This window comes from Vulpes vulpes, chromosome 14 (assembly GCF_048418805.1).
Source record: "Vulpes vulpes isolate BD-2025 chromosome 14, VulVul3, whole genome shotgun sequence".
In the NCBI taxonomy this organism is placed as follows: domain Eukaryota; kingdom Metazoa; phylum Chordata; class Mammalia; order Carnivora; family Canidae; genus Vulpes; species Vulpes vulpes.
In genome coordinates this window covers 14,546,001-14,572,401 of record NC_132793.1, presented here as the reverse complement: position 1 = coordinate 14,572,401, position 26,401 = coordinate 14,546,001, and the positions used below count along the sequence as shown (strand labels likewise).

Here is a 26,401-nt window from a genome sequence, read left to right as displayed (position 1 = left end):
TTCGCAGTGTCTGCTTTTATTCCCCTGCACACAGAGCCCGCAGGGGCCGCGCCTCCCTCCCGGGGCTGAGGCTGTGACGGGGCGGGGCGGGGGTGCTGAGCCCGCCCTCGCCCGAGGGACCGCGGTCTGGGCGGAGGCGGGGGCGACGTCTTACTGCACGCCTTCCATCATCTTCAGGAACTCTGCGGGGATGGAGAGCGGAAGCGTGAGTCGCACGCACCCGCCCGGGCTCCCGCCTTGCGGACAAAGCCACGGACCGCCGCGTGGGAGCCGCGCCCCGCGCCCCGCCCCGCGCCCCGCGCCCCGCGCCCCGCCCCGCGGCCCTCACCGTCGAAGTCGATGCGGCCGTCGTTGTTCTTGTCGCCGTCTTTCATCAGGGACTCAATCTCCTCGTCTGTCACGTGCTCCCCGGAGGCCCTGAAAATTTCAGCCAGCTCCTCCGCATCGATGTAGCCGTCTGCGTTCCTTGGGGCGAAGGGACAGGGTGTCAGGACAGGCGGGGGCCAGCCGCCCCCCACCCCACCCCCGCCCGCGCCGCCTGGTCCAACGCACTGGCCCAGCCCAGCGCCTTCTCGGCTCCCCAGCCCTCAGTGCACCTGTCGAAGATGCGGAAACACTCGGCCAGCTCCTCCTCGCTCTTGCCCTTCGCATCCTCTTTCATCTGGCGCACCATCATGACCAAGAACTCCTCGAAGTCGATGGTGCCGCTGCCTGAGGCGAGCAGGTGGCGAGTGAGCCTGAGCCCTGCAGGCCCACCCCGCCCGCCGCAGTCGCAGCCCCTGGAGGGCCACCTGCTCACCGTCCTCGTCCACCTCCTCGATGATGGCGTCCAGCTCCTCTTTGGTGGGGGTCTGGCCCAGCATCCTCATCACCGTGCCCAACTCCTTGACGCTAATGTCCCCGCCACCATCAGCGTCGAACATGTCGAAGGCAGCCTTGAACTCTGAGCGAGGCAGAGGACCGAGGTGGGCCTGGCTGGACTGTCAGCCTCACACCCTCCCTCCCACCCTGCCCAGCCCCCAGCACTGCCCAGCACACAGCCACCCGGCCCACCCACCCGCACTCACCAGCGATCATCTCCTCGCTGAGGTAGGACCGGGCCTCCGCCTGCTGGTCCGTCTGCAGGAGACACAGAGTCAGCAAGCAGAAGCGGTGGCCCCAGAGCTCATTCTTGCCTTAACCCCCTTCTCTTCAACCCCTTTCTGTCAGTGCCCTTTGGTCTTCCAGAAGAACAGTTCCAAACTAACAACACCTTCTGCATGCTCCCGCAGCACCTGAACCCCAGTTTTGAAGAACAGGGAGGAAACACAGATTATGCCCAGGGTCTCCAAACCTGCTAATCAGATGTCAAGTCAGGAATCCCCCTTTCTAACCTTGGGCAAGTCACTTATTCTACTTTAGCTCTTCTCAGCTGCATTTCAAGAATGAAAAGATCAGAGATGTCAAAGGGTTTTGTAAAGTACCAGCACTATTCCAGCATCATTTTCCAGTGTCCCCTAGCTCCCAGTAGAGCCTGGTACTATAATAGGGGCTCAGTAAATGTTCTCAATAATGCAAGGCAGAGTCATTGAGCCCCAACTAAGCGTCAGGCCAGAGACTGGACACTGAGGCCAAGAAGACCCAGACACCCATCCCTTCCCTCCGACAACTTGTGGAGATGGAGATTTTAAGCTCCCTTCTTATCACTTAGCCATTGGAGTAAATCATAATCATGCTGGACAGAATATAATGGGGGCCTTGTGGAGGTGGAAATAAGATTTCAGGGGAGGCTATCTGGCCACATCCAAGCCAAGGCATCTGGCTATGGGACTTTGGACTGAGGCTGGCGGGGAGGAGGGGCTGAGGTGGCCAAGGCCTTCTTCGGCGGCCAGCTAGCCACTGCCCTCCTCCTTACCCTCCCCTCCTCCCTCCTCCTTGCCCATGCAGGAGGGCAGGCTATTTTTAGCCTGGCATGGGCAACAGCAGCTGTCCTGTGGGGTCTAGTTACCCCTTGAAGTGGGGAGGGGGACCTCAGGGGAAATGACCTCCCTCTCTGGGAGGCTGGGGTCTCTAACCTTGGTCTATCATCTTCTGCCCCTTCTCTCCCTCATAGCTCTTGGGATCCTGCACCTTAGCTGGCTTGAAGCTCTGCAGGCCTCCCTTCTTCTAGAGGACTCCTCTCACCGGCAGTAGGATGATTTGGCAAGACCTCCAGCTAGCTCACCCCTGCCACTGGCTTGCTAGGTGACTCACTCTGGCCCTCAGGGTCCCCACCTCCACCGTGAGGGAGACAAGCTAACATCCCCCTCACAGCTCCGTGGTCAATACTGCCAAAGCCTTAGGTCTGCAGGGAGTTGGCAATCCCAGAGCACCCAGCCCTCCCCTTCCTAGAGAAGTCCAAGGCCTTCTTCCCAGGCTTCCTCCTAGACATCTAGGCTCCAGGGGCCTACATGTTCCATCCTTAAACGTCCAATTACTGAACTACAGAGCACCCGGATCTGGCCTGGAAGAGGTCCAGAAGTGCTCCAGCAAGCAAAGGGATGAAGTTCCTTCTTGTCCTTACCATGGTTGCAAGTCACTGGGCCTCCCCTGCTTCAGGTCAGTCACCTCCTCAGCACTCCACCACCCAAAGATACTCTGGCCTGCTCCAGCACCTTGGATTTGTAGGGGCACCCTCTCCTCCCACCTCTCTGCTCCCCAGGACTAATTGCCCTGGCCAATCAGATCCTGGGGTCAGCGAGCACCTCCTCCTTTCCTCCCCCATCCCCATTCCAGAGTCCTGGCCCATTACCTAATTTAGCCAAGGGCCCTTGCAGAGAAATTTAAGCCTGTGAGCAGGTGGCAGGCCTTGACGTCCTAGATTCTTGGGAGAAGAACCCGCCCTGCTCCACTGCTTTAGGGAGCCCCTGCTCAAGAAACACGCTTGCTCCAAGATGGGTGAGGATAATCAGAATCCAGAAAAGTGAAGCAGCATGGCAGACAGGAAAGAGCACGAGCCTTGAAGTTTTAAACCCAAGACCCAATACTTTCTTTGCAAGCTGTGTACTCTTAGGCAGGTGACATGCCACTCTGAGCTTCAGTTTCTGAGCTTCAGTTTCCTTCTCTGTGAGGTGGAGATGGGGACAGTCATGACCTCCCCTCACAGAGAGACCAATGGGAAATGGGGCCCAGGTGTAAGTCGCCGAGCTTGTGCCTGCTCCATAGGGTTGGTGCTTGGCAAGTGGAATGTCCTGTCTGAACCATGCTAGAGGGCAGGGGAGGGGAGGAGGAGAGAATGACAGCCAGTCACTGAACCTCTAGGTTCACACTCCATGCTAAGCATTTTAACCATGTGATCTCACGTAGTAGTCATCTCATAGGGGAGAAGCTATTATTATTCCCTTTTTACTGGGGAGCTTTGTTAAATCACAAAGGTCTATAGTCATGTCAATGATTCTTATTACTCCTGAAGGGAAGTTGGGACAGCCAGGAGGGGACCTGTCCAAAGGAGAAATCTACAGATCCAGGAGATGGGTATGCATTTGGAAGAGAAATAAACATTGAGGGATGCCTGGGTGGCTCAGTAGCTGAGTGTCTGCCTTTGGCTCAGGGCATGATCCCAGTCTAGGGATGGAGTCCCACACTGGGCTCCCCACAGGGAGCCTACTTCTCTCTCTGCCTATGTCTCTGCCTCTCTCTCTCTCTGTATCTCTCTGAATAAATAAATACAATCTTTTAACTAATAAATAAACATTGAAAGCAGATCTTTCGAGTTTACCTGCTCCAGGGAAACGGTGTTTGTAATTCACTTTTTTTGAGGGAGAGGGGGACTGGGGGTAGGTTCTCTAGGTGGGTAAAGGGGCAGCAGACCCTTTCCTAGAGCTCGGTGAAGAAGTCTGGAGCAGCTTGGCCGGCCATCTGGAGAGTGAAGGGATGGGCAGAGCAAGTCTAGTCCATAGTGAGCCCAACACCCAGGGTCTAGGCTGGGTGTTGGGGAGGTAGCCGAGGCTGTGGACAGCAGCTAAGTCAACAGAAAGAGCACTAAGGCAACTGAGCGCAGAGCCCAGGGCCAGTGAAAGGAGGCTGGATTCCAAGGAAAGGCAGATAGACAGTGGCAGCTGGGCTGCCATCTTCCTCTATTTATAGACATTCCCAAGAAAAGCTCAGTGGAGCCAGGCCGGGCTACATAAGGCCTCCCCCTGCCAGGCAGAGGGCCAAGGGGCAGCGACACCAGGGGAGTCCAATTTGGATGTGAGCCTTGGAACCACAATGATTTCTTTGAAGCAGAGAGTTTGGAACCCTCCACAACCATTTGTTCATTAATTTGTTTTTGCATTTATTCAGAGAAATAGATAAGGTCCAGATTTATCTATTCCCTTTAACCTCCCAATCTCAATCCCCTTTCCTCCCCATCTTGCATGCTGCTCTGGTCTGGTCAAACTAAAATAGAGCTCCAAGCGCCACCCTTTAGAGCCTCCAGGTCTTTGTACATGCTGTTTGTTTTCTGCCAGTAACCCCCATCTTCTCTTCACCTGCCTACATCCCTGTCATCTTTCTCAGCTTGAACATCACTTCCTTGTGGTGCCTGGCTAGCTCAGTCGGTAGAGCATGCAACCCTTGATCTTATATATAAACTCTTATATATATACTTATATAAACTCTTGTCATGAGTTTATATATAGAGATAGATATAAAATATATATATTTAAAAGGGCACCTGGCTGGCTCAGTCAGTGGAGCATGGGACCCTTGATCTCCAGGTCATAAGTTCGAGCCCCACGTTGGGTGTAGAGCTTACTTGAAAAAGAAAAATACAAATCAAAAATAACATCACTTCTTTCGGGATCCCTCCTCCCCTACACAGGCCAAAGGAGTCCAAGGCAGTCTTCAGTCATAGCCCTGAGCATGCCACATGACATGACCTGTTCTGAGTTCCATGGACCAAAGATTGTTAGTTGTTCATCACTGCATTCCCCGGTACCCAGCACTTGGCACTTAGCAAGCACTCAATAAATATCATGTTCTTTTATATGAATAACTGAACTGAGTGGCATCTGGTTATGAGGAGGAACTTCCTAACCATCATGGTTGGATAATAACAGGAATGGGAAGCACTGGGAGATAATGAGTTTCCTGTTACTGAATGTGTGCAACCAGGAACTTAATGACCATCTCTAGGGGCAGTTTTAGGGAGATATTATACAGAATCCAGGACAATGGAGAGAATATAAGACATCAGGAGAACTAGTTCTCGTCCTGTTTGTATGACCCAAGGCAGGTCCCTTCCTCTCACTGAGCTGCAAACTTCCCATCTGTAAAACAGATGTACCAGACCAGATTTCTGACAACCCATGGTTTTGTCTTTTATACCCAGATTTGTGAGACATATGCCAAAATACAAGTTAATATTCTTGTTTGCTGTTCAGTAAATGAGTGAGTATTGAATAAATTAAGGAATGAAGTGTGTCTTTTTTGCCCCAATGTCCTATGCTAAGTGGAATGAAAATTAGCTAGAGCCTTGAAATTACATGGGATGTGGCCATAAATCCCAGCTCCCCTATTTCCTTGCTCTGGATTTTGGGAAAGTCAATTTGCCTCTTCATCCTGAAAAAGGACCATTGTTATCCAATAATAGCTCCCTCCCCAAGATGTGTGAGATGTCACCCTATGTAAAGTGCCTAGAACAGGGTGTAGGAGTCAAACCTCAAAACTGAGAGCCCTGCCTCTTCTGCACATAGTGGAGCAGGGAGTGTGTTGTGTTTTCCATTCAAAGCTACTTTCCCCCACCTGTCTCTCACCCTATGTAAAGTGCCTAGAACAGGGTGTAGGAGTCAAACCTCAAAAACTGAGAGCCCTGCCTCTTCTGCACATAGTGGAGCAGGGAGTGTGTTGTGTTTTCCATTCAAAGCTACTTTCCCCCACCTGTCTCTCCTGTGCCATTCAAAAAGGGTAGTAGGAAGGATTGTCAGAGAGATTTTATTTGTTCAGTTGTATAACAAACAATATCTGCCCTGCTAGGGACTGATCACGAGGCCTTTTGACAGGAAGTGACAATTAATTCTTTCTGACCTACTCCTGCCCTCCCGATAAAAGGTAAAACACAGCCCTTCAGGGAAGTTGCTGAGATTACCAGGCCTTCTGTATCAGAAAAGAACAGAATGAGGAACTCATAGCTGCAAGTCCCCACACTCAAACCTCTGGCAAGCTGTGTGACTCTGGGCAAATAACTCTGCCTTTCTGGATCTCACTTCCCCGTTTATTACTTCCTATGTGTGAGGCTCAAATGAGATTTTAAGAACCTGTGAACACTGTAGAAACAATAATCGCTACGTGACTGATGGATATGTCAGCCCCAGGTCTGCGCCAGGCACTGGATCAGGGTCCTTCCAAGAACTAATTACAAAATTAGTACCAGTTTGAAATGTTCCCGTTTCACACAGGAGAAAAACCAGGTTCGAAGTCAGACTCCATCCAACTCGAGGAGCATGTCTTCCCTTGGCCTCAATTTTTTTCACCGGAGTGATGGGCCTCCCGCTGTCGCCTGACTTTGGAAAGTTGGGAGTGTTGGATGGATGGAGACTGCGGGACAGATTGGGGCCCGCCGGGGCAGGCCGGGTCTTTGGGATGGGTGGGAGGACTCACCGAGGCTGGGAGCCCCTGCGGATTGGGTACGATCCCGCAGGAGGGCTGGGGTTCGCCCAGGCCTACCCAGGATTCCCAAGTCCCTCCCGGAGCGAAGGGCCCGGGATTCCCGGGAGGCTCCGGGGAGCGGGCGGGGCCGGGGGCGGGGCGGCGGCAGGAAGCGGCCGGAGCGGCGCTGGGAGCGGCCTGGGCCCGGCGAAGCCCGGCCGGCCTCGGTAAGCTGCCGGGGCTGCAGCCCGGCCCCCGGGGTACCGTGCGCCCCTGAGCGCAGGAGGGAGAGACGCGCGAGCGGGCGAAAGAGACGAGGGGAGCCTCCCGGCCTCTCCCGGGAAGAGCGCGGCCCTAAGTCCGCGCGGGGAGGGCGGGCGGCGACGCCCGCGGCCCGCGGGACCCCCAACGGGCTGGGGCGGGGCCTCCGCGGCGCCCCTCCCCCCCCCGCCTGGGCCCCGCCCCTCCTCCCCGCGCGGGGCCCCGGGTCTCCCTCCGGCCCCCGCCCAGGACCCAGCGTGGCGCGCTCCCCCCAGGGTGCCATGGCCTCGCGGCTCCTGCACCGGCTGCGGCACGCCCTGGCCGGCGACAACCCGGGGGAGGCGGCGGCCGGCCCGGAGGCCGAGCAGTTCCCGGAGAGCTCGGAGCTGGAGGACGACGACGCCGAGGGCCTGTCCTCCCGCCTCAGCGGCACCCTCAGCTTCACCAGCGCCGAGGACGAAGAGGACGAGGACGACGAGGACGACGGGGAGGTTGGCCCCGACCCCCTGCCCTCCGGGGACGGGGCATCGGGAGAAGATGCAGGCGAGTTCCCGAAGACAGAGGCGGGAACCCTGGGGCTCATTAGGCCTCCACCCTAGCCCTGTTCCCCAGCCACCTCTTGGCTGTGTGACCTTGAGAGAGTCACAACACCTCTCTGAGCCAAGTTTTCCCTCGTGTCAAATGGGGTAAATCACTCCCACCTCGAGGTTGCTGCGGGCATTAAACGTACAGGGTCTGGGATACAAATCGTAATAATGTGCTTGCCATGTTTTGCAGGATGGAGGTATTTAGAGCCTACTATCTGCCAGGCATGGTTTTGGCACCTGGCCCCTCTCTGGCCCTCAGTTTCCATTTATGTCAAATGGAAATAAAGCCTATCTCACCTGTTGGGAGGATGAGGGTGGGCATCATACACAGTTTATGTCTAACTTAGCCCCAGGCCCACTGATGTGACTGGTCGTGTGCTCATGCAGAACGGAGCCCCCCACCTGATGGGCAGCGGGGCAGTCAGCCCCTGGCAAGGCAGTTGCAGGATTTCTGGAAGAAGTCCCGGAACACCTTGGTGCCCCAGCGTCTGCTCTTCGAGGTGACCAGCGCCAACGTGGTCAAGGACCCACCCTCCAAGTACGTGGTGAGTGAGGGCCCAGGAACTCCTGGGCTGTGAGTCTAAGTCTGGCTAAGAGAAAGGGAGGAAAGACTCCCAACTTCCTGCAGCGGTGGGGGGCTGTGGGGCGTGGCTATATAGTTATAAATGGTCATCTCATTTTAGAAATGGGGAAACTGAGGCCAGAAAGGGGATGTAACTTGATCAAGTCCTTAGGCAAATGACTTAGCTTTCTGAGGGATTATGGACCTGCCCCCATCCTGGTTTTGAGACTAAGAACTGGTGTGTGTGCCCCACCCCCACCCCAGATTTTGCAAACCCTAGCAAAATACAAGATATACAGAAAAGAGTATTATGTGGGTCAGACCTGAGACCCAAGTTGCATTGGTTAGTGGCTAAAACGGGTTTTCGATCCAGACCTTGATTCAAACTCTACTTTTTCCCAGCTGTTTGACCTGGGGTGAGATGTGTAACCTTGGTGACCCTCTTTCCTCATTTCAGCCGTGAGGATAAAGCAGAGAATTGTTGCAGAAATTAAATGAGACAGAGATGCCCGGGTGGCTCAGCAGTTTAGCACTGCCTTTGGCTCAGGGCATGATCCTGAGTGCCAGGATTAAGTTCCACATCAGGCTCCCAGCATGGAGCCTGCTTCTCTCTCTACCTGTGTCTCTGCCTCTCTCTGTATCTCTCATGAATGAATAAATAAAATCCTTAAAAAAAAAAATGAGATAGTGCAGAGAGAGCCCTTAGCACTGTGCCTGGCGTTACGAAGTGCTTGATAAAATGGTAGCTCCATTATTCTGACTTAACTTTGGCTTGAAAATGTCTGGCATCTAGGACCTGTTGTGGCCTCCTTACAGCCCAGGTGAATCAGTCCCCAGGCACCCACAGTGTACACAGTAATCTTGTTCTGACGGCTAGATTTAGGGGGTAGGTGGGGTTGGGATGAAGAGCAGTGTGGGGGAGGGCCTTGGAGTCTAGTTTTCCTTGCCATGGCATGGGAGAATGAGGTCTGCCAGTCCTAAAACCCAGCCTGACCTGGCCAGTCCTGGCAGACTCAGACTTCCTTCATCTTCACCACCCTCCTCCATTTCTGACTCAGCAGGAAAGGGGCCTGGAGCCCTGTCCCACATCTGGGCCTCTCCATTCCTTTCTGCTGCTGTTAGTAAACGAGGGCCACGCCCATGGGGTGACTGCTCCAATTTGAGCAGGGATTGACTCAGATGATCTAGTCTTAAGTGGCAAGAGTCCCAGCCAGGCGTCATGCACAGGAAAGGGACCCTGAGGAACAGCCGAGCAGCAGGGAAGTATGGGGTGAATCTGGGAAGAGAATGACAAGATAGAGCAGGAGGGCCAGATATGCCCTGGCCCATGTCTGGGGAGACAAGTCCCCTCCCCTGTCCAATGGGACCCTAAATTCCCCATTTAACTTTTCCTGGGGGTAGAAAGCCCAGGCTGTGGAATTAAGCAGGCCTGGGTTTGAATCCCAGCTGGACTATTTCCCAGCTGTGACTTAGAGGACATCTTTGAGCTCTTTGTCCCTCGTGAAGCCCACTTCCTCTGCTGTCAAACAGAGGCAGGGACTCCTTACTTACTGTGCTTCATAGTCAAGTGCCCAGCACAGCACATCATGGCACAGGGCAGGTGCTCAGTTAATGGAGCTACTGTTATTATTTTCTATCTTGGCAGAACATTACAAAGGTCAGATGATAATGGATATAAAATGTTTCCTTTCTGACCAAAACTTAAAAATAAAAGTAAAAGCTACATGAATATAAGGGGTCATTTTAGACAATGCTTCCTGAAGTATATTTTGCAGGAAACTGGTTTCCTGGAATGTTAATAACTGTTTCTTAAAAAAAAAAAAAAAAAAAAAATGAAGCCACTATGTTTTGGGAATGCAGAATTGAATGAGGGTAAAATAAATTTCTTAAAGACGGGGATCCCTGGGTGGCGCAGCAGTTTAGCGCCTGCCTTTGGCCCAGGGCGCGGTCCTGGAGACCCGGGATCGAATCCCACATCAGGCTCCCGGTGCATGGATCCTGCTTCTCCCTCTGCCTGTCTCTGCCTCTCTCTCTCTCTGTGACTATAATAAATAAATAAATAAATAAATAAATAAATAAATAAATAAATAAATAAATAAATAAATAATTTCTTAAAGATTAAACTTTTTAATCCTTGATTTTTTTTTTAAGATTTTATTTATTTATTCATGAGACACACAGAGAGGGAGAGAAGCAGAGACACAGTCAGAGGGAGTAGCAGGCTCCATGCAAGGATTCCGATGCGGGACTCGATCCTGGGACTCCAGGATCACACCCTGGGCCGAAGGCAGGCATTAAACTGCTGAGCCATCCAGGGATCCCCAACCCTTGATATTAATGTACTTTGAGAGAAGCAAAGAATAGACCAGAGGTGGCTAGAATATTGGTGGTTTCAAAGAACAAATTTGAGAGAGAGAAGTCTGGGTTTGATGTTAGCATGCCTTCATCATATCATGCCTCACTAACCTTCCTTTTTAAACCTGGTGGGTCAACATTATTACAGAGTAATCTATACTCCGGTGCTCAGACCTCGGGGAAGCTTCATGGTCATCTTGATCAGCGTTTCTCAAACATCAGTCATTTCAGTGCCACCTTCATGATTCCTATCCTAGCTAAATACTACTTGTATCATCCCTTGCTTACCATTTTTCTTTAAGTCCATCTATTTTTTTTCATAAGTTTAAAAGACTTTAAAGCACTACTGTGTGTGGAAAGCCTTGCTTGCCAGAAAAAGAACCATAAAAATTAATTGATTAAATCCAATAAAAGCAGTGAAAATGAAAACTCATTAAAACCCTGCATGAATGCTGTTGCCTGAAGGCCCAGACCTGAGATTTGTTTCCTAGCTCTTTTTTAAGATTTTATGTATTTATTCATGAGAGGCAGAGAGAGAGAGAGAGAGAGAGGCAGAGACACAGGCAGAAGGAGAAGCAGGCTCCATGCAGGGAGCCCAACGTGGGACTTGATTCCGGGTCTCCAGGATCAGACCCTGGGCTGAAGGTGGCGCTAAACTGCTGAGCCACCCGGGCTGCCCCTGTTTTCTGGCTCTTTTCTGAAAGTGGAGATGAGAAGTGTTGGAGAAGTGCATTTTAAAAACCAAACTGAGAGCTTCTCAGCCTGTAGTCAGGATCCAAAGAGAATTAGGGGGGAGTCACCTCCTGTCTCTGATTCAGTATTACTCCAGCACATACCACCTAAAATCTCAGGACCAACATCTACTTATATTTTCTAAGTATCCCTCATGTGAGTGGACACTGACCTAGGCCAATGTTTCATTCACTAGAGAGGAAAGGAGACCCAAGGGGGTACTGCTTTGCAGATGACACATCGAGAGGGAACAGCTGACCAGGGGTTAGGACCTGAGCCCAGGTCCCGATGTCCTCTTCACAATGATAGCTACTGGGGCTATCTGAAGACCTCTCCTCTGGTCTGGTTTGGAATAACCTGGCTCTGGATGTGGAGGCTCTGTGTCCAGAGTGGAACAAAGTCCCAAGCTGGTCTTGAAGGCTGGTTCAGAGGCCCAGGAGATCAGCCTGGGTTCCAGCTCGCAACTGGTTTACCAGAGGGGCTGTCAGAAGAGCGAACTACCCGATCAGAAGGGAGTGCTCCCTGGAAGGGGCAAAAAGGGCTGGCAGCTCCAGGCACTGAAGCTCATCTCTGTCTTTCTCTCCCTGTGCTGCCTTGGGCGTGGGTCGTTTCAGACGAGCCTCAGGTAAGATGAAGCTGGGCTACCTGGCTGCTGCCCCTGCAGCTCCCACCCTCCCGGGCCCAGTCTCTGGAGCAAAGGGAAGAAGTGGGTGAACACAGTTTGAGGTGTGGGTGTGGGGAGGGAAGGGGCGCATAGACAACTCACACCTCTCCTGACCCCACCCTCCCCACAGCTCTACACCCTCGCCGTGATGGGTCCAGGGCCACCTAGTCGCCAGCCGGCCCAGATCTCTCGCCGCTACTCGGACTTTGAGCGGTTGCACCGAAACCTGCAGCGACAGTTCCGGGGCCCCATGGCTGCCATCTCGTTCCCCCGGAAGCGCCTGCGCCGGAACTTTACCGCAGAGACCATTGCCCGCCGCAGCCGGGCCTTCGAGCAGTTTCTGAGCCACCTGCAGGCAGTGCCTGAGCTGCGCCAGGCCCCAGACCTGCAGGACTTCTTTGTGCTGCCTGAGCTGCGGCGGGCACAAAGCCTCACCTGCACCGGCCTCTATCATGAGGCTCTCGCACTCTGGGCCAACGCCTGGCAGCTGCAAACCCAGCTGGGCACCCCCTTGGGCCCTGACCGCCCTCTGCTGACCCTGGCTGGGCTGGCCGTGTGCCACCAGGAGCTGGAGGACCCTGGGGAGGCCCGGGCGTGCTGCGAGAGAGCCTTGCAACTGCTGGGGGACAAGAACCCCCACCCTCTGTTGGCACCCTTTCTGGAGGCCCATGTGCGGCTCTCCTGGCGCCTTGGCCTGGACAAGCGCCAATCTGAGGCCCGGCTCCAGGCCCTGCAGGAGGCGGGCCTGACCCCCACACCACCCCCCAGTCTCAAAGAATTGCTCATCAAGGAAGTACTGGACTGACCTTGCCTAGACTTCAGGCCACTGTGGGGAGAGGCACTGCCCAAGGACAGGGGGCTGGCGGGCAGTGAGGATGGCAGCTGGGAAGCTGGGGGTGGGGTGCTGGCAACCCCTAGAAGTCCTATGGAGAATCTATAGTAGACCAAGGAAACCTGTTCTTTCTGTTGAGCTGGACTCAGGACAAGCTTCAGCTGGGGTTGCCCTGGGATGGTGCAGGGAGGAAGTCTGCTGCAGCTTATGAACGCCTGGGGACTAGGCCCCAGGGTAGGTCAGTGTTCCCTCTTCCTTGGCCAGAGGGCCAGGGATTCTGCCTCCAGAGTCCTGGAGTAGGGCTGCGGTCTGGCCCGGGGGAATTAAAGGCCGGCAGCTCCAGTGGTACTAGTCTCTTTATTGGGTTTGCGGACAGAAGGCCCAGCCCTCGACTGTAGGAAGTTGGGGGGAGAGGGGGAATCCTTGAAGCCCTAGGCCGAGCTGGTCCCTCTGGCTACAGCTTGCTCTTTGAGGCCCAGGGCTTCACTCGGATCACACCCTCCTGGGCACAGGACACAGCCAGGACGCCATCCCGACGCCACAGCCGCCCTTGGACCAGCCCCCGGGAGCCACCTGTGGGTGAGGAGAAGGGTGAGAAGGGCCTTCTCTCTCCTTCACAGCACAGCCAACATGCTCCTTGAAAACTGTCCAGCCCATCTGGCTGCCCCATACAAGGGCACACCAAGTGTTGTGGCTTCTCCCAACTCTAAGTGGCCCTTTATGAGCCTAGTATGGATTGTCCCTGGGGGTAACTCCTGTGGGAACCTCACTTGACAGTTTAAAAGCACTTTCACATATCCACTGGCTTCCTCAAAAAGCTCACAGGGGGAAGAATTCTGAGGGCAGTCTGGGGTCAGAAGCTTGGCTAAATAGATCCACCCCACCCTGGCCACTTGTGGTAGGAAACCTGGCAGTTCCCTAATAAATCAAACCGGGGCCTCCAAGTGGTAATTCACCAGAAATACCCCTATCTTCACCCCTACCAGGAAAAAGGGGGTTGGGGAGGGCCTGGGGCCATCACATCTGGCCTCCCTCCCTCCCTGCCTGGAGGCTCCCTTGCTAGCCTTGGGCCTGAGTAGAAGCCAATGGTCCCCCTGATGCAGAGTAGAGCTTAGTTCTCCTAGTAGCCAAGGGAAGCAGGCCTCAGCCCATTTTCCAGATGAAGACACTGAACTCCACAGAGCCTCAGGTACTCGGCCATGAGGAGTTGGCCAAACCCGACTCTATGTGTCCTAACTCCCAAGTTTGCTGATCCTGTGTGGTGTCGCTATTGGTGCTGGAGAGTTCCCCTTCCCCTGAGGAGAGAATCCCTTTCGTTCTGTTCCTGTTTTACAGAGCAAGGCCTTTTTTCATTTGAAATGTACTTCCCAGGAGAGGAGCCCAGGGCTCTGAGACTAGGCTGTGATGAACTAGTCTGGGCTTCTCTGTGCACTAACAAGCAGCCAAGTGGTGGAACCCTTAGAGACTACGGAGGACCCTGACCCCCACCCAGGGTGGTTAATCAGCACTATTGCTCAGGGACCTGCTTAAAAATAGTTTCCTGGATTTCATCCAAGACCTGCTGAGTCAGAATCTTGGGGGTGAAATCTGAGAATCTATTTTGAAAAAGCTCCCCCAACTGGCAATCTGATGTGCCACCAGGTTCAGATACCACAGCTCTAGGGGTACCTAGAATAAATAAAAACAAATAGGGGACCCTATTTGTTTAGATGGAGAAACAGGCTAAGAGAAAAGCTGGGACTTTCCCAGGATCACACAGAGAATCTGAAGTGCTTCTGGGACCAGAACTGGGTCTCTCACCCTCCCTGCATATTAGAGAAATGAAGCTGACCCCTTTCAAGCCTCACACTGTTTTGAAGACAAGAATGCCAGAGCCTAGGGGGGCAGGATCGGATAAAGCAGGCTTCCTGCCCTCCCCCCCACCTCAATCCCTTGTCCCATGTGGCCCTGTACTCACCAGCCCAGGGGCTCTCACACTCATAGAGCATCCAGTGGTCAGCTCGGAAGGGAGTGTGGAACCACATGGAGTGGTCCAAAGAGACCATGAAGTGCACCTTGTACTGCCACTGGTGAGGCAGCAGTGCTGTGCCCAGGAAGGCGTAGTCCGAGATGTAGGCAGCCACGCAGCAGTGCATCTTCATGTCGCCCTCCCCTGCAACATGTGCTTGTCCCGTCAGCCCTGCACTCCTGGGCTTTATAGCTCAGGACCTGCAGAGAGGCGGGCCTAGAGGGGCTGCCATGCACAGATGTGTAGACTGCATAAGGGCACCTGGCCCCAGGTATATGAGCCAGGTAACAAAGTAGGTAGGGAGGGGCAGAGGGCAGAGGTAGGTGAGGACTGAATTCCAGTCTCCCCTCCCTAAGTCTCCCACACTCCGCCCCCTAAGGGGTGTCTTCCAGCTTGCACAGAGCTACCATAAGGTTAGCAGGGGTCCTGGAGAATCTCGGCAAAGTGCCTTGCTTCCCCAGAAAGGGCCTACATTAAGGTTAATATAGTCACCTCCCCTTTATCTTCACATAAGTGGCCAAGAGAAGCCAACTTCCCCATCACGCCAACAAGGAAACAGGCCCAGAGAGGGGAAGTAACATGCTCAATGCCACAAAGGGCATATGAGGTCCAGGCCTAGTCCCTGAAGTGTTTTCTTCTAGTCCTTGGGGTCCTCTTACCAATGTAGCCCCGGGCTCGCACCCAGAACATCTGCTTAGGCTCCATGCTCTGCAGCTGGCTCAGGGTAGGTGGGTTTACTGGCTTGATCTCAATGGGCACCTCCTTGGCAGCAATTCGGTTCAGTCCTACTCGGTACTTCTCTTGGAGGTTGGGGTCCCTGAAAGTAAAGGGAAAAGGGAGACCCTCTCTGAGCTGCTTCTGTGGCCCCTTCCTTTCTCCATGGGGGCTCCTGACTTTTCCCCACAGCTCCCCTTCCATCCAACAGGCAGAAGAGCATAGTGTCTGAATCCTTTCTTTGCTGCGTATAAGCGCTGTGAACTTAAGTTTGTAACCTCCCTGAACCTATCTTCCCATCTGCAGAATGTAGGTAATGACAGCAACCTATCTAACACTGCAGGGTGGCAAGGTGGACCCCGTAAGAGGCACTGCCCTAAGCATTTCACATGTTGTGACTACCTCATCACAACAACCCTGTGAGACAATGCCACCATCATCATCCCCATCTGATAACTGAACTGAACTAAGCACTGGGGAGTCCAAGGAGCTTGCTCAGGAAGTTGAGAAAGCAGGATGTGGACCCAAGTGGTCTGGTTCCATGGTTCAAGCTTTTACCCACTTCGCTATTCACAACTTTCAGGAAGCAGGCTGCACAACTTGGAGCCTCGGACTGGCCTACCTAATCCTCAGCAATTGGGAAGACCGTGTTCCTGGGAGGAGAAGCCCATCCCCAGGGAAGCCCCTCCACCCAGTAGCAACCACTCCGAGTGCTCTTCACCAGGGTTTCCATTTTCACCCCCACCCTCTAGGGCACTGTCCTGCAGACCTTATGTGATGATGGCATGTTCTGTACCTGCACTGTCCACTCTGCTAGCTGACCTTATGTGACGATGGCATGTTCTGTACCTGCACTGTCCACTCTGCTAGCTGCAAGCCACATGTGGCTACTGAGTGCTTGAAGTGTGGCTAGTGTGACCGACAGAACTGTTGATTCTATTGAATGTTACTCTAATATAGCCACATGTGGCTAGTGGCTTCCTTGGATAGCACAGCTCTCTATTTAGGGACCTTTAAGAATGATGTCCTCCTTTCATCTCAGCAAACATTTTTAGCTCTGACAGCAGACCAGGCTCTGTGCTTATTCCTCTCTAATGGTAGTGGTATAACTACAATTCACTGAGCTGTCACAAAGCGATTTATTGTCTTTTACCTCACTTAATCCTCATAGCAGCTTTATGAGGTAGGAATTACAATTAGCACCCTTTTATAACCGTGAACAGGCTCAGAGTGGGAAAGCAAGTTGCTCAACCTCACACAGCCAGCAGAAAGAGTCTAGATTTGAACCCAGGCCTTTACCAAATGATCAAACCCACATCTATCCCATCAATACTCTGCTGCCTCCCCAGCATGCAGCAAAGGACAGGGGAGCTCTCCTTATGATACAGCTGTGAGGTAGCCAGGACAAACATAGCCAGTCCCAATTTTTAGACAAAGAACCAGGTCTCTGACAGGCTGGGAAGTTGGGCAAAGTCACACAGCAGCAGGTGAGTACTAACAGAGGCACAGACCTAGCCAGAACCCATGTGTTGTCCTGTGTCAGGACCCAGAGCTCTTTTCACTGCCCCAGCATTTTTCCAACTTTATGAGCTGTGATCCAAGAAAGGAATATGTTTCACCAGGTGATACTGAAAATATTTAACACACACTAAAGAAAAGGTAGCAGGGACTGTCACTCTCTGCCAGGTATTACCTCCTAGGCTGCTGGACCATGAGTGATTCCCAAAGGAGGAGAGGGATCACTCAAGCCCTGGAGAGGTATGTACCATGTGATTAGAGAAGTATTTCAAAATTTTAACAACCAGGAAAGTTGTGATAGTACCCGAACTGGCTGAATCATACACTCTGCCTTTATAGCCTTACCTGACACACTTGCCTGTGCCCCATACTTACACCAGAGAGACACCCAACGGAAACTCAAGTTTTACAGAAGGGGTCTTACCCTTAAGGCACACAATACGCTCCAGTATCTGTGTGTGTGTGTGTGTTTTTTTTTTTTTTTTTTAAATACCAGTCAAGACCCACTAAAGGATTCTATGACCTGCTCAGATGACAACTGCAGTTGTCCCAGAGCCTCAGGGTCTCTTACCTTAAATACTGGTCGATGAGGGCCTCATGGTCAAGCAGCTGTTCGGGCGGGGGCACATTGGGCATGGAAAACTGGTGCTGCGCAGGGCTGGGCTGAGTCTGCTGGAAGGAGGCCTGGCAGATGAAGATGGGCTTGCCGTGCTGCACAGCCTTCACAGAGCGCACTGAGAAGCTCGTCCCTGTTCGCGTCCGCTCCACCTGGTACAGCACCGGCACTTTTGGGTCCCCTGCGGAGAACACAAGTGACACAGTGAATCCTAGGAAGCCACCAGAGGAGCAGTCATCGTCACCATGGCAGGACAGTCACCTCTGCTACCTGGATTCTGTTCCTTTTCGGCCCAGTAATCCCTAACTGAGGCCTGCTAGGGCCTGGGAACTAGGGGTACAAGTACCAGCATCTGTCACTGGGCACTCCAGCACAAGTGGAGCTCCTCTCTCTCAACAGCACAGAACACAGGGACATTGCCATGTTCCCTGCATTTGCATACTGTCCCTGCCGCTCACTGGCTGTGTGGCCTTGGAAAAAGAAATCTCTGAGCACTTTACCCATCTGTAAGATAGGGATCATCAGTGCTTGTACTTCTCAGTATTTTAAGGAGAATTAAATCAGTCATAGTTGCAAAGCATTTAAAATAGTGTCCAGCACACAGTAAGTGCTCTATGTGTTTGTTAAAGAAAATAAGTCATCCCAGCTTTTGTCTTGCTTCCATCTGTGACTGGGGGATCTTGTCATGAGTCCAGGACTATTCTTTAGATCAGAGGTCAGCAACTCTGGCCTGCTATCATCATCATCATCATCATCATCATCTTCTTCTTCTTCTTCTTCTTTTTTTTTTGGAACAAGCAAAAGCTATTTCTTCAGAGTTTAGTATAGCAAGGGAGTCAGTTACCATCACTTATGTCTGGCAGAAACTCAAAGGCAGGCAAAGGAGTGGGAAAGCATTATTGTGAAAAAAAAGATTCACACTATACCACAACTGGAGGCTGTTGGCATGAGGAATCTGTAGGGAAGCTAATTAGAAGCAGGGCATCCTATATAATTGGAGAGGTATGCATATTTGGCTTTCTCTCGTTGGTTCTAAGTTGGAAGTGGGGACAAGAATTAGAGAAGCTATCAGCTTTTAAACAAGTCTTTGGGGGGATCCCTGGGTGGTGCAGCGGTTTAGTGCCTGCCTTTGGCCCAGGGCACGATCCTGGGGACCCGGGATCGAATCCCACGTCGGGCTCCCTGCATGGAGCCTGCTTCTCCCTCTGCCTATGTCTCTGCCTCTCTCTCTCTCTGTGACTATCATAAATAAATAAAATTTAAAAAAAATAAAATAAACAAGTCTTTGGTGTTTGGGGCTGATTATTACAGGGGCTATGCTCTGGCTTCCCGGACTGGTTGCTAGGGATGGTGGCCTGACTTCCTACAAGTCTGACATGTAGACAGTGGATTGGCTTCCTGTGCTGCTTGCTGCCAACTACGGATGAGTTCTATCTTTTTTTAAAGATTTATTTAGGGGCACCTGGTAGCTCAGTCAGTTAAGCAATTGCTTTTGGCTCAGGTCATGATCCCAGACTCCTGGGACCCTGTTCAGTGGGGAGTCCGCTTCTCCCTCTCCCTCTGCCTGCCACTCCCCCTGCTTGTGCTCTCTTATGCTCTCTGATAAATCAAATCTTTTTTAAAAAAGCTTTATTGGGCAGGCCGGGTGGCTCAGCAGTTTATCACCACCTTCAATCCAGGTCGTGATCCTAGAGACCCGGGATGGAGTCCCATGTCAGGCTTCCTGCATGGAGCCTGCTCCTCCTTCTGCCGGCGTCTCTGCCTCTCTCTCTCTCTGTCTCTCATGAATAAGTAAATAAAATCTTTAAAAAATAATAATAAAATAAAATAAATAAAAAAGATTTATTGGGCAGCCCAGGTGGCTCAGCAGTTTAGCGCCACCTTCAGCCCAGGGCGTGATCCTGGAGACCTGGGATCGAGTCCCATGTCCGGCTCCCTGCATGGAGACGGCTTCTCCCTCTGGCTGTGTCTCTGCCTCTCTCTCCCTCTCTCCGTGTCTCTCTCATGAATGAATAAATAAAATCTTTTTTAAAAATAAATAAAAAAGATTTATTTATTTATTGGTGGAGGGAGAAAATCTTCAAGCAGACTCCACACTGAGCACAGAGCCCAACGTGGGGCTCAATATCATGATCTCACGACCCATGATATCATGACCTGAGCCGAAACAGAGTCGGACGCTCAAACAACTGAGCCGACTGAGCCTCCCAGGCACCCCAGAGTTCTCTTTTTATATATGGCCTAGCCATCATTTGTCTCTTCATTCTCTCAGGAAAAACCATTGTCAGTTACTTTGTCCTAGATGCGAACAGCAGTCACTCGGCCCTTCTCTCTTGGGTGTCTGCAACCCCAGTGTAGTATGGAAGTCACTGGCTCTGCATTGAGGCCTATTAGTTAGTCCTCAACAAACTGGTCTGGAGGGCTTTGGGGAAGAGAGAGTCTCCTTGGTGTCCCTGAAGTCCTTCAGTGTCTCTCTGATTCGGGCCGATGTTGGAGAACTCTGACACCTTGGCAGTGAGACATCTTGGGGATGATTTTCAATATTCAGACAAAGAAGCAGATCTCCAGAGGTGTTGCTTCCTCCACCATCATCCAAATGAGGAGCACACCAGGCACTAGAGGCTCATTCAACAGCAATATACATCACCATCTGAAGCTGGTTGGTTTGCTCAGCAGCCTGCTGGCTGGCAGTGCCAAAGGGGCATTTTTATCAGAATGGGTATTCTTCAAGGTTGAAGGCCTTTAGGAAGGGCTTCCCAAAAGTCTAGATCCTAGAAATAGCTACATGTGCAGTCTGATTTCAGGAGCTGGAAAGGAACCCTCCTTTCCCTACCAGCAAACTTAAAAAAGGAGAAGAAAAAAAAAAAAAAAAGGCTCTAATCCAATCCTTAGGCTGTAGCTAAAACATAGTACTTCCAGTTACTTACTAGTGATTTACTTTTCAGTGTGAATGAATTCCAGACCTGTTTTTGGCCACTGTTATTGGAACAGAGTAGATAGGCCCTGGAATATATTGAAGGAAGGGGACAAATGATTGTGGAGTGACTGCTGGGTACCAGGTGGCATTAAAAACTAGAGCAGGTTGGGGTGCCTGGGTGGCTCCATCAGTTAAGCATCTAGCTGGATTTCAGCTCAGATCACGATCTCAAGGTTATGATAGAGACCTCTTCTCCCACTGCACTGAGCTCCATACTCAGCAGCGAGCCTGCTTAAGAATTCCCCTCTGGGGGGCAGCCCGGGTGGCTCAGCGGTTTAGGGCCACCTTCAGCCCAGGGTGTGATCCTGGAGTTCCGGGACCAAGTCCCACGTCAGGCTCCCAGCATGGAGCCTGCTTCTCCCTCTGCCTGTGTCTCTGCCTCTTTCTCTTTCTCTCTCTCTCTCTCTGTCTCTCATGAATAAATAAATAAAATCTTAAAAAAAAAAAGAATTCCCTTCTGCATACCCCACCAACACAGTCACTCCCTAAAATAAATAAATCTTAAAAAAAAAAAAAAAAGACACTAAGGCAAGTTTTCTCCAGTGGGTCTCACAATAGCTATGCAAAGTAAGTTTTATCTCCATTGAACAGATGAGGAAACTGATGCTATTAATAACATTTTCCTGACTACACATAAGCCCATTTACATATTGTCTATTGTTGCTTTTGCCCTAAAAAATCTGAAATATTTTTTTTTTTCAAGAAGGCTCCATGCCGGTATTATGCTGAGTGAAATAAGTCAATTGGAGAAGGACAAACATTATATGGTCTCATTCATTTGGGGAATATAAAAAATAATGAAAGGGAATAAAGGGGAAAGGAGAAAAAATAAGTGGGAAATATCAGAAAGGGAGACAGAACGGAAAGACTCCTAACTCTGGGAAACGAACTAGGGGTGGTGGAAGGGGAGGTGGGCGGGAGGTGGGGGTGACTGGGTGGTGGGCACTGAGGTGGGCACCTGACGGGATGAGCACTGGGTGTTATTCTGTATGTTGACAAACTGAACACCAATAAAAATAAATTCATTAAAAAAAAAAAAGAAGAAGGCTCCATGTCCAACATGGGGCTTGAACTCATGACCCTGAGATCAAGTGTCACATGCTCCACGCACTGAGCCAGCCAGGTGCTCCAACACATTAAATATTTTTTTATCTGGCCCTTTACAGAATAATGTTTGATGATTCAACTCTAGATTTGCCAACCTCTAAACCTATGCCAAGTCAGATGACTCCTGTACTACATTTTTCTATGTCTTTAGAGAAATACCTTAAAAAAAAAAATTGAACTATCATTTTATCCAGGATTTTTAAAAAAAGAATTGATATATGATAAATAGCCAAGGATAACAACCCTTACCCCAGCATCAAGCTGTCTTGCAACCTTTCAAGAAGCAGGTAAGGACACAAATGATTGGTGATTATTCTGAAATAGTAGCGTGGGCATGTCTCATTTCATGCTGCTCCTGGATGGAGACTTTCCAAGGAAAAAGATCCTTCCCCCAGAACCTGGTAGCTCTCCCCTGGTTTGAAATTAATTATCTCCCAAGACTGAAAGAGAATAGCAAAGGGGGGAGGACAGAGTATGGAGCTTGAAGAAACACACACTCAGGTTTAAATCCTGGCTCTGCCTCCCTGAACACTGTGGGAGCTGGTTACATAACCTCTTCCGGTTCCTATTTCCTTAGAGGTGGAATGGTGGCAGGCAAGCATGCCCACCCCTCATGTTTACTTAGAAGGACCAAACAAGGGACACCTGGGTGGCTCAGTGGTTGAGCAGACATCTGCCTGAATGTGTTCCTGGGGTCCCAGGGTTCTGGGATTGAGTTCCACACTGGGCTCCCCGCAGGGAGCCTGCTTCTCCCTCTGTCTATATCTCTGCCTCTCTGTGTGCCTCTCATAAATAAATAAATAAATAAATAAATAAATAAATAAATAAATAAATAAAATCTTTAAAAAAAAAAAGGAGCAAACAAGATAAGGTACATAGCTATTCTCTTTATCATGCAAATTTTACTTATTCCTATAAGCTCCTCATCAAAAAATAGTTCTCATTTATGGAAAACCAGCAATAGTCCAGGGCCTGCACTAGATACTTTACCTGAGAAGACCCAGAATTCTTTCAGAAACAAAAGAAAGAAGCCCATTCAGAGGGATCAGGTAATGCCCCCATTGCCACAAAACAAAACAAAACTATCTCACTGGGCTAAAGGATTACTGTATCAAAGGCCTAGCCCTTTTGGAGCTTACAATTAAACTGAAGAAGTGTCCATCTGCTCCCAGCTAGCATAAAGGTAAGAATGGGGCTGACCCCACAGTAAGTATTCAAATACTTTACAGAAATGATTGTCAGAGGGGCACCTGGGTGGCTCAGCGGTTGAGCGTCTGCCTTTGGCTCAGAGCCTGATCCCCGATTCCCAGGATCGAGTCCCACATTGGGCTTCCTGCATGGAGCCTGCTTCTCCTCCCTCTGCCTGTGTCTCTGCCTCTCTCGTGAATAAATAAATACAATCTTTAAAAAAAAAGAAAGAAAGAAAGAAAGAAATGATTGTCAGGGAGTGACAGGCAACACCAGGATAGTGGGTAGTAGCATGGATATGCAGTATGAATAAAAGGGTACGCTATTATAACTACACTTGTAAAATAAAGGGGAAAACCTCGCTATTGTTTTCTTGATATAAATCACATATTGTAAAATTCCATAGATTCTTCTCAGCTGATGGGACTGTGCAGAAGAATTGGAAGCATCTGCCTTAGGAGTGAGGAGAAGGGAGGGGAAGTGAGATTTTTATGTTTCTCAAAAGAAAGCATGGGTTTTAAAGGATTGCTCTCTCGTTCCTTTATTTGATTCCAGAGCTACAAGCAGCTGTATGGATCTGGGGCTAGGCTCCTCTCCTTCTCCATTCTTCAGGTGGGAGGAACCAAGCCTGGAAGAGATGGGGGATGGAGGTGGGGGTGGTAACTACTCAAGATGGCTTGGTAAGTTAGTGGCAAAGGTGAAACCAGACCCAAGGTTTCCTGATTCGCACACTGGTGCTCTCTTTTCCAAGCCAAGCTGCCTACTGCTGAACTCCTAGCACAGGTGACAGAATCTCTCTGAAGATCCAGTACAGTGCTTGGAACCAAAAGGTGTGTGAAGAATGAACAAAAAACCTGCAGGGAGTAGTTAAGCAACAGAGTCTTCTGTCATTCCATGCCAGATAACAAGTCATGTGGAAAACAAAAGCAAAAGAAAAAATTAATTTCCTTACTACTTACAACCCACTGACAAGTCCTTGAAACAGGTAGAGTGATCCTCCTCTAGAGACTCAGCTGCCTCCAGGTTAGTACTTTGCTAAGGGCAAGAGGCAATCTTAGCTTAACATTACCCTGACCCCGCAGTATCCTGGAAGTCTTCTTTAGACACGTAGAAATTCCTTTGGAAACTTCCTTTATCTCTACCATATTGGCATGCTGCATGTTGGCAATCACCCAAGCATATGGCCCACCAATACACATCTGAAGGGTCTCATGACTCAGGCTTTTTAAGACAGGAATAAATGACCTTTTCCTAACAATAGCTAGCCCCCTCAAGGTCCTGGAAACCTGACTTCTAAAATACCTTGGAGACTTGTGCTGTCCCTAACCCCCACCCAACTTGAAAGTATATAGTCATTTGTCACAATCCCAGTACAGCCTTTTCTGCCCAGAAGTCCTGTTCTTGTGCTCTAGTAAGACCACCTTCTTAGGGAAGCCTGGGTGGCTCAGTTAGTTAAGCATCCACTCTTGATTTTGGCTCAGATCGTGATCTCAGGATGCTCAGCAGGAAGTCTGCTTGAGATTCTCCCTCTCCCTCCTGCTCTCCTCCCCCCACTCTTTCTTTCTAAAAATAAATAAATCTTTAAAAACAAACAGACAGAGACACCTGGGTGGCTCAATGGTTGAGCATCAGCCTTTGGCTCAGACTGGATCTAGTCCCACATCAGATTCCCCGCAAGGGGCCTGCTTCGCCCTCTGCCTATGTCTCTGCCTCTCTCTCTCTGTGTCTCATGAATGAATAAATAAAATCTCTTTTAAGAAATAATAAAAATAAAAACAAACAAACAAAATCATCTTTTTACACCAAACACATCTCAAGAATTCTTTCTTGATCATTTGCTCTGCCGCCAACATTTCCTCACCAACATTTCTTCAACAAGCACTCAGTGATCTCATCAGTGTGAAGTCCAACACTCCTCTGGGCCCCAGACCTTGCTCCTCTCTAGGTTTCCCTGAGGGGAATCAACTGTCTCACTCTCCCCTCCCCCACCGCCCTTCCTCCCTCTTCCAGCCCATCAGCCCCCCAAGTCCAGGAACAAGTGGCTGCTGGGCCCTCAGGGTTGGGTTTGGGTATAAAGAGGGGATAGTTTACCTGTCCGTACAAAGTAACAGTGCAGAGAGTGCACATGGACGTCTTCACTCACAGACTTGGCTGCAGCCACCAGGGCCTGGCCCACAATCTGACCCCCAAACAGCCGCTGGGTTGTGGGTACCCAGTAATGTCTTCCTCTGTGGAGAGAGGGGAAAGCAGGAAATACTTGGGCCAAATCCTGCAACCATCCTATAGAGCAAGACCTCTCAACCTTATTGACGCCTGGGATCCTTCTGAAATCTGGTGAAAGCCATGGACCCTTCTCCCAGGCAAATACCCTTACTCTGCATACAGCATACATATAAGTTTAGTGCCTTCAAGACTGCCCAACCCTTCTGTGGGCTTCAGTTAAAGATAAGGAACCAGCTCTCTTCTTTTACCCAAAGAGAACAGGGATCAGAGAGGGAAAGTGACTTGAGTGAGGTCAGTCAACTTAAACATTGCCAGTCCTGAGCAGTGTCTGCGTCTTCTGCCCCCAAGTCCAGTGTTTCTTTCACTGCCGATTCCAGGATAAAGCAGAAGCCTCTCAAGGCCATAAGGGGACCAAGGTGATCCCCAAGACCTGAGGGCAGACTGCGTTCAGGCCTGCCACTTGGGCCTCTCAACTTTAGCCCAGTTCTTCCAAGAACTACAAAGGGTCCTAGAACTCAAAGGGTCCTCAGGCTTTAAGGCCAACCCTCTAGCGCACAGATGAGGAAATGAGGCCCTGGAACTCCAGCTTCCTACCACTGAGGCCAGCTCAGCTCCAACCTAGGTTAGCATTTCAAAAAAATATAATGCATTCCAAGTAGCCCCTCCAGGAAGTCATTTGTAATTCATTAAGTGGGGGGGAAGTGAAACTCTAACATTTAAGATTGCCTCTGAAAAGCCAGTAGGAACCCTGACGGCCAAAACTATTAAATCCCTAGCTGCAGAAAAGCATTTAAGTGGTATCTGGAGGGAAACTGGCTCAGATCTTAGGGCAATGAGGTACTAGATCCAAGTGGTGGAAGGTGCGAGGTACGTAAAAGGAAAGAACAGTGAATATGCAAGAAGCTGCTTCTAAATTTTCAACCGGATCAGCTGCGTGCATTTAAGTGACCACCCCTTATGGGCTGGCCCCTAGGGACAGGACTCCTCCAGAGAGCCTGCTGAGAAGGCCGGCTCAAGCCACCACTTCATCTGCCCGGATGGCTAGCGCCTCCTAGTGGCGGGGCTGAGCAGACCTGGCGCGCACTGGAGGAAGCTGGGGCAGCGAGGCCAGCGAGGCCAGCCAGGTCTGTCAGGGACCAGTTCTCTCCCACTCGCGGCAGAGCCTGCATCCTGCACAGAGCCCATCCCCGTCCGGGGGGCTATGAGCAGGAGGCAACGCGGTGGCTGCAGTCGAGGTCGGAAGTCTCTGTCCCAATGTGGGGGGTGGCGGGGGGGAGGGGTGCGAGCCAGATGCAGCCGGCTACCTGAACAGATCCACGTCTAGCGGCTCGAGGTTGAGCACGCTGGTAACCAGGACGCTGCGGAGGTCCCCGGAGGGATCGCCGCCGCCCTGCTCATCCTCGGGAGCCTGCCGGGACGACATGGGGCTCACGTGCAGCCGGCCAGAACACCGCGCTGAGCGGACACGA

At 51.1% G+C, this 26,401-nt stretch overlaps 3 protein-coding genes across 6 annotated transcripts; 1 reads left to right on the top strand and 2 right to left on the bottom strand.

Moving 5' to 3' along the window:
- TNNC2 (troponin C2, fast skeletal type) lies at nucleotides 1-2,651 on the bottom strand. The gene is made up of 6 exons (XM_072735745.1): nucleotides 2,543-2,651; nucleotides 1,068-1,119; nucleotides 800-943; nucleotides 597-711; nucleotides 329-465; nucleotides 1-182 (listed from the first exon to the last, which is right to left on the bottom strand). Exons 1-6 carry the CDS (start codon nucleotides 2,543-2,545, stop codon nucleotides 151-153), a joined length of 483 nt encoding a protein of 160 aa, XP_072591846.1. The 5' UTR covers nucleotides 2,546-2,651; the 3' UTR covers nucleotides 1-150.
- Nucleotides 2,652-6,128: 3,477 nt separating this feature from the next.
- SNX21 (sorting nexin family member 21) lies at nucleotides 6,129-12,923 on the top strand. 4 transcript variants are annotated; one of them, XM_026014597.2, is made up of 4 exons: nucleotides 6,129-6,815; nucleotides 7,125-7,392; nucleotides 7,824-7,981; nucleotides 11,880-12,923. In XM_026014597.2, the coding sequence occupies exons 1-4, from the start codon at nucleotides 6,531-6,533 to the stop codon at nucleotides 12,552-12,554; spliced, it is 1,386 nt and encodes a 461-aa protein (XP_025870382.2). In that variant the 5' UTR covers nucleotides 6,129-6,530; the 3' UTR covers nucleotides 12,555-12,923. The 4 variants fall into 4 exon arrangements, with proteins under 4 accessions (XP_025870382.2, XP_072591841.1, XP_072591840.1 ...); XM_072735740.1 differs by having other exon boundaries at nucleotides 6,129-7,392; nucleotides 7,824-7,974; XM_072735739.1 differs by having other exon boundaries at nucleotides 6,129-7,392.
- On the bottom strand, nucleotides 12,920-26,369 carry ACOT8 (acyl-CoA thioesterase 8). The gene is made up of 6 exons (XM_026014601.2): nucleotides 26,237-26,369; nucleotides 24,801-24,937; nucleotides 17,393-17,618; nucleotides 15,249-15,406; nucleotides 14,539-14,733; nucleotides 12,920-13,154 (listed from the first exon to the last, which is right to left on the bottom strand). The coding sequence occupies exons 1-6, from the start codon at nucleotides 26,353-26,355 to the stop codon at nucleotides 13,036-13,038; spliced, it is 954 nt and encodes a 317-aa protein (XP_025870386.2). The 5' UTR covers nucleotides 26,356-26,369; the 3' UTR covers nucleotides 12,920-13,035.
- Nucleotides 26,370-26,401: the final 32 nt, after the last annotated feature.

What these genes read in the sequence shown, in the direction of transcription:
- TNNC2 (XM_072735745.1), bottom strand. An exon ending in TGTTTCCGCATCTTCGACAG is followed by an intron (nt 466 to 596) that starts GTGCACTGAGGG and finishes CTTCGCCCCAAG; the next exon opens with GAACGCAGACGGCTACATCG. An exon ending in CGGCCGCATCGACTTCGACG is followed by an intron (nt 183 to 328) that starts GTGAGGGCCGCG and finishes CCATCCCCGCAG; the next exon opens with AGTTCCTGAAGATGATGGAA.
- SNX21 (XM_072735739.1), top strand. Translation starts at nt 6,531, where the DNA reads ATGGAGACTGCGGGACAGATTGGGGCCCGCCGGGGCAGGCCGGGTCTT. An exon ending in GGCATCGGGAGAAGATGCAG is followed by an intron (nt 7,393 to 7,823) that starts GCGAGTTCCCGA and finishes GTGCTCATGCAG; the next exon opens with AACGGAGCCCCCCACCTGAT. An exon ending in ACCCACCCTCCAAGTACGTG is followed by an intron (nt 7,982 to 11,879) that starts GTGAGTGAGGGC and finishes CCCTCCCCACAG; the next exon opens with CTCTACACCCTCGCCGTGAT.
- ACOT8 (XM_026014601.2), bottom strand. Translation starts at nt 26,355, where the DNA reads ATGTCGTCCCGGCAGGCTCCCGAGGATGAGCAGGGCGGCGGCGATCCC. An exon ending in CTAGACGTGGATCTGTTCAG is followed by an intron (nt 24,938 to 26,236) that starts GTAGCCGGCTGC and finishes CTCTCTCCACAG; the next exon opens with AGGAAGACATTACTGGGTAC. An exon ending in GTGTGAGAGCCCCTGGGCTG is followed by an intron (nt 13,155 to 14,538) that starts GTGAGTACAGGG and finishes CCTCACCCACAG; the next exon opens with GTGGCTCCCGGGGGCTGGTC.